At 35.5% G+C, this 5,187-nt stretch overlaps 1 protein-coding gene across 1 annotated transcript in view; it reads left to right on the top strand.

The window, feature by feature from the left end:
- The first annotated feature begins 1,198 nt into the window (after positions 1–1,198).
- The window catches only part of LOC107691534 (histone-binding protein RBBP4), a 14,386-nt gene continuing 10,397 nt past the window's right edge, over positions 1,199–5,187 (top strand). The window contains exons 1-2 of the mRNA XM_016490174.1: positions 1,199–1,379; positions 2,006–2,153. Coding sequence (XP_016345660.1) covers positions 1,364–1,379; positions 2,006–2,153 — 164 coding nt within the window. The 5' untranslated portion in view covers positions 1,199–1,363. The remainder of the gene's footprint in view (positions 1,380–2,005; positions 2,154–5,187) is intronic.

Here is a 5,187-nt window from a genome sequence, read left to right as displayed (position 1 = left end):
TGTTCAGTTTTATTTTGGTTTTAGAAAATAAATGTGATTGCTCTCCTCACAAATCAACCCTTTCTTGTTTTTCACTGGCATGCCTCTTTGACTAATGCATCTTTGAGCCTATATTTAGTAAAAGTAAAGTACTTAAGTACTGTTAAAATTACATACTCCAAGACTTTTACTCAAGTTCTTTTGAAAGTGGTGACTTGTAGTTGAGTAATTTTCACTGTAAGGTGTCTGTACTTTTACTCAAGTATGGTTTTCAGGTACTCTTTACACCTCTGGTCTTATATGTGCGTGTGTGTGTGTGTGTGTGTGTACCTAAATTTAAATAAATATTATTAATAATAATACATTTAAATAAATATTAATAATAAATATGATTGCATTTTTGTATTATCCATCATTCTTAATTGCTATTCTCATTAGTCGCAATACTGTTACAAAGTAATATGTAAATAAATACTGTAAAAATATTAAAATCATATATAATACAACATAGTTACATAGTAATATACAAATACTGCCAGAAGTTGGTTTGCCATCCGCCATAAAACGTTAGAAGAAGAAGACAGGTTGTAGAAAAGAGCAAAACGAACGATGCGCGGAGGGACACCTATACAATATCCAAAAACAAGTTGGCAAAGGGAGAGTATGCTTTAACAATAGAAAAGAAGACATAATAATTACTCGACTTCGAATAGGACATTCTGGTTTAAATCATTCATTATTCACAATAGGGAAACATCAGTCAGGATTGTGTACTACATGCAGTGAAGCAGAGACTATTGAGCATGTACTTTTACATTGTGCAGTATATACCAAAGAAAGAGAGGAGTTATTTAAGAAACTGAGAAACATAGGAGTAATTAATTTCACTATATCAAATCTTTTAAGTTGTGCCTCAGGACAGACAAGTACTATGAGAGAAATTCTTAGTTATCTGAAGATAACAGGATTAGAAAGTAGAATTTAAATGTCATAATAATATGTTTTATTTATTTATGGAATTGTTTTTTTTATTTATTTTTTTTTATTCTTTTTGGGTTCCTTTTTCCCGCTTTCCCGTTAATGCTTCACACTCCAGTCCAGTTGGTGGTGGTAATACACCATAAGTTGGCTTGTCAACCGCCATAAAATCGTACAAGAAGAAAGGCAGGTTGTATTTTGTGGCGTGGTGTCAGCAGAGGGCAGTGTAGTGGCTGCAGTGTGTGAGCCGCTCTTCTTCTTCTCTCCGCGCGTGCTCTGCTGTGTCTGTCAGAGTTGGCGCGAACGTGCACGCCGGCGCGAGACAAAGAGCCTCTTGCACCCCAGTGGAAACCGGTCTCCTGTTATCGGTCAGGTTTACGAGCTGATAGCTGTCTGTCGAGTCGTTATGGCTGATAAAGAAGGTAAGCATGGTTTCACGGCACTCGGTGTGCTCTAGTTTAGCGGCTGCTGAGGTGTTTGAGTGAATTCCGCGCAGGCCGAGTCCCGCCATAACGACACAGTCCTGCTAACGTTACATCAGTATAGTTTACACATTAGAGCTTATTATGAGCACAGATCAGCTGTGTTTCGGCCTGAATGTATTACTTTATGTTGGGAACATTTTAGGAAGTATCTAAACTATTTAGTTAAATTAGCGCCGAATTAGCTGCGGCTAACGTTAACGTTAGTTTGTTTGGCTTTTAAGTTGAAGCATGTGAATGGGACGCGTCGCTTTATTTCAGGAAGCTTTCAGTATTGTTTTGGATTTTTTGTGTTGCTAACTGATAATAAATGAAAATATTTGGCAATGGGCACTTAATTTAAAGTTGTTTTCCAGAGAGTTTGTCTATAACAGATTGAGCAATATTGGTTGCATCTATATCTTCCGGTAGATTTAAATGTAGACAGAGTCATTTATTATCGTACAGCAATCGTGGGGGAAAAAACTTTATGGCCTTACATATTCAAGCTGTTTAAAAAAGAAAGTATCGTTGCTGAAGGCGTTTTGACAGATCTCATCTTGCTTTCCCGCCCCTTTTTGTTACAGCTGCATTTGATGACGCGGTGGAGGAGAGGGTCATAAATGAAGAATATAAAATATGGAAGAAAAACACACCGTTTCTTTATGATCTGGTGATGACCCACGCGCTGGAGTGGCCCAGTCTTACTGCTCAGTGGTTGCCAGATGTCACCAGGTAACACCTTTACATCTACAGACATTAGCTTTGAAATAGGACTGAAACGAATGATTGATTGATAATCGATTCATAGAAAAAAATCCAAAATTATTTATTAAAAATATTTTGGAATTAAAAATTGCTCCATGTTGTTCCACATTGTGCCATGTGTTGTATCCTTACAAATAAGGATACAACCTTTAAAAAACAGCACACACATCTGTCAAAAGACATGACAAGGCAAGCCGTGTCAAACTAACTTGTATGCTTTAGTTTGAATCACTTAATATAATGCATTCTCATGTTTAGGACAAATTGGGTCCTCCAGTTTTACCGCAGCAGCTAACTCTGTGTCCTCTGCTGTTTTCCAGATGTTTTATCCCTAAAAATGCTTTATTCACTGCTGTAAAGTGACGTGACCGATACGATTAATCAATAAGCAAATTTGTTGTCAATTATTTTCATTATTGATTATGATTAGCTGTTTCAGCCCTGCTTTGAAACATTTAATTTATTGATTGAGTAGGTGTGGCTCTAAATGATCTTTTCAACATGTTTGGTGGGCTTTTCACTCCCAGGGTTCCCGCGCTTATTGAAACAGGGTGTGCTCGGGTCCTTAAAAAGTCTTAAAATGTCTTGAATTCGGATTCGATGGGTCTTAATTATTTTTGGTCTCATTACCGCTAAAATATCTTCAGTCTGACGGACCTAATGACTTTAATTACTTTAAAATCATTGGACAGACCGAAGATGTTTTCTTCCCCGCGGTAAGTTACTGCATCATCAGAGAGAATCGCAGTAAGTTGAATACAGAATACAAGCTCGCGCTGAGGCTCACTCTGTTTGTCTCGAGACTTCAGAACAAATGAGCGTGACCGCACACAAACTCAGAAGAAACACACTGAGGTAAAAATTCTAAATGTTTAGTTTATTCATAACATGATATAGTTAAGTAACACCATGACAAGTGAGCTATTTTACTCAATATTCTCACGACGCAAAAAACATTCAAAACACCTACAGGGTACACGCATTACGTGAAGTCTAGTGCGCGTGCGCATTTACAGTGCGATCTTTCACTGCATGATTCAGTCTATTAAAATACATTCAGAATGATCACAAATTCAAGACATGGGGGCAGAAAATGTGTATATTTATACCAATTCATATAGTTAATCAAGTTCACATGGAAGAGTGCCTTTTTTCTCTCCAAAAATTACCATATACTGCTGACATGAAAAGTTCACTGTATATCGTAGTAATAAATATCATTTATTACAGCAATGATAATTTGTTTTCTTTTTAATTTATGCACATTAAATATTATATGTATGTAATAAAATGTGTATTTCCATTACAGGTTTAGGTCTGACTGATGACGGAACGTATCATTTGCACGTGCTTTTGAGTCTTGAGAACTCACTCGCGCGCTCTCATTTACTGTGCGCCCACAGATCGCGATAAGGAGAGTGACAGCTTTTAATAATTATTAAGGGAGTTTGCCAATGTGATATTGATTCAATACAACAGTTCAGTAAACAAGTACTGCCTGATTTTGCTCTATTTCTTTAACGAAAATAGTTCCAAATATAGTAACAGCTCAGCCACTTCGCATCTCTAAAAGCAAACACAGCTGAGTTTCATTCATTCAATGATTTAAATAACTGAAATTATATGCTAAAAATGTGTTTTTGAACGAATCTAGTGAGTCAGTGATTCATGATTACCCATTCATAAAGACAGTCACTTGCTTTGTATCCTGAATGAATCAGCCGTTTGAACGAATCAATTGAATGAATGATTCAGTGATAAAATCAGTGACTTGTCGCCATCTGCTGGTGGATTTAGTTTCATTTTTAGCGTATAATTTCAGTTATTTAAATCATTTAATATTTCTGTATTAAAAATGTTATATTTAAAACATTAATGTCCACATAAATGTATGAATTTAATTGCACTCGTGCCACCCGTGGGCCTCATTAAACGTCTGAAAATGTACCTACAAGCCACTTTTGTGTTCTTCAGTGCCACCTCTGTACAGATTAATTTTTTATTAATACTAATTTCATATGATTGATAACCTATGTCTCATTCTACTTCTTAATATATTGTTTTATATAGAAATTTTAAAAAGCTTATAAACATACATTTTTGAATTTGACATAGATGAAAAAAGATGCCATTATAAAGGTAAAAAGAAAATACCCCTGTAAGTCACTTTGAGTCAAATGTCACCTAGTATTAGGAAGGCTAATTTTTGATCAGAATTTTTTATTATTGATCAGAAGGTGCTCCTAATTTTTTTAAATTTGGAGGACAAGCGCTCCTAATTACAAGAAGAAAAAAAACTTTGCTTTTAAACTGTATGTGACAGGTATGGCTGTGGAATGGGGGTTGGCTGAGGAAAAAGTTTCAGTCAAAATATATATATATATATATTTTTTTTTTTTTTGCTTTAACCCCTTTTTATGGTGCTATTTCAAAAATTGTCCTTTATGTTCTGTTAAAGACCGAACGAAACGGCACTAATGATTGGGGGTGGAGATGGGGTAGCGCGAAAAAAAACTTAGCGTGTGTGTTGATGCGCAGCCTAGAGCCTGGGAGCCGCTATCAATATGCGGGGTATTGAAATCACATTTGAATGAGTGCTCGCTGTTCACTTTCGTTTTCACGATCACGCACACTCTGTGTAAAGGGAGCACATCTTACAGTGTGTGCATAATTATTAGGCACGTTGATATTCTGATCATATTTTTTTCCAAGCTCATTTGACCAATTCCAAACCACATCAATCTTAATAACTACTATTATTTTTGTATTTAATCATTTAGAAGTGATATATAAGTGTATATGAAGGCTGGAAATAAAAAAACTCCTTATTAAGGTGTGCAGAATTATTAGGCAGGTTTTCTTTTACGGATGAAATGAGCCAAAAAAGAAAATTTAACTCAGACTGAGAAGTAAAAAATTATTAAATCCCCATGAGAAATATTAAAAACTAATGCAATAAAGAAATTTCAAAGTTAAGGCATGACCATTGGTCAGCAAAATG

This window comes from Sinocyclocheilus anshuiensis, unplaced genomic scaffold, assembly GCF_001515605.1.
Source record: "Sinocyclocheilus anshuiensis isolate Anshui unplaced genomic scaffold, SAMN03320099.WGS_v1.1 scaffold162, whole genome shotgun sequence".
Classification (NCBI taxonomy): Eukaryota; Metazoa; Chordata; class Actinopteri; order Cypriniformes; family Cyprinidae; genus Sinocyclocheilus; species Sinocyclocheilus anshuiensis.
Note: the sequence above shows the minus strand (reverse complement) of the source record. Positions and strands in the feature narration are given on the sequence as shown.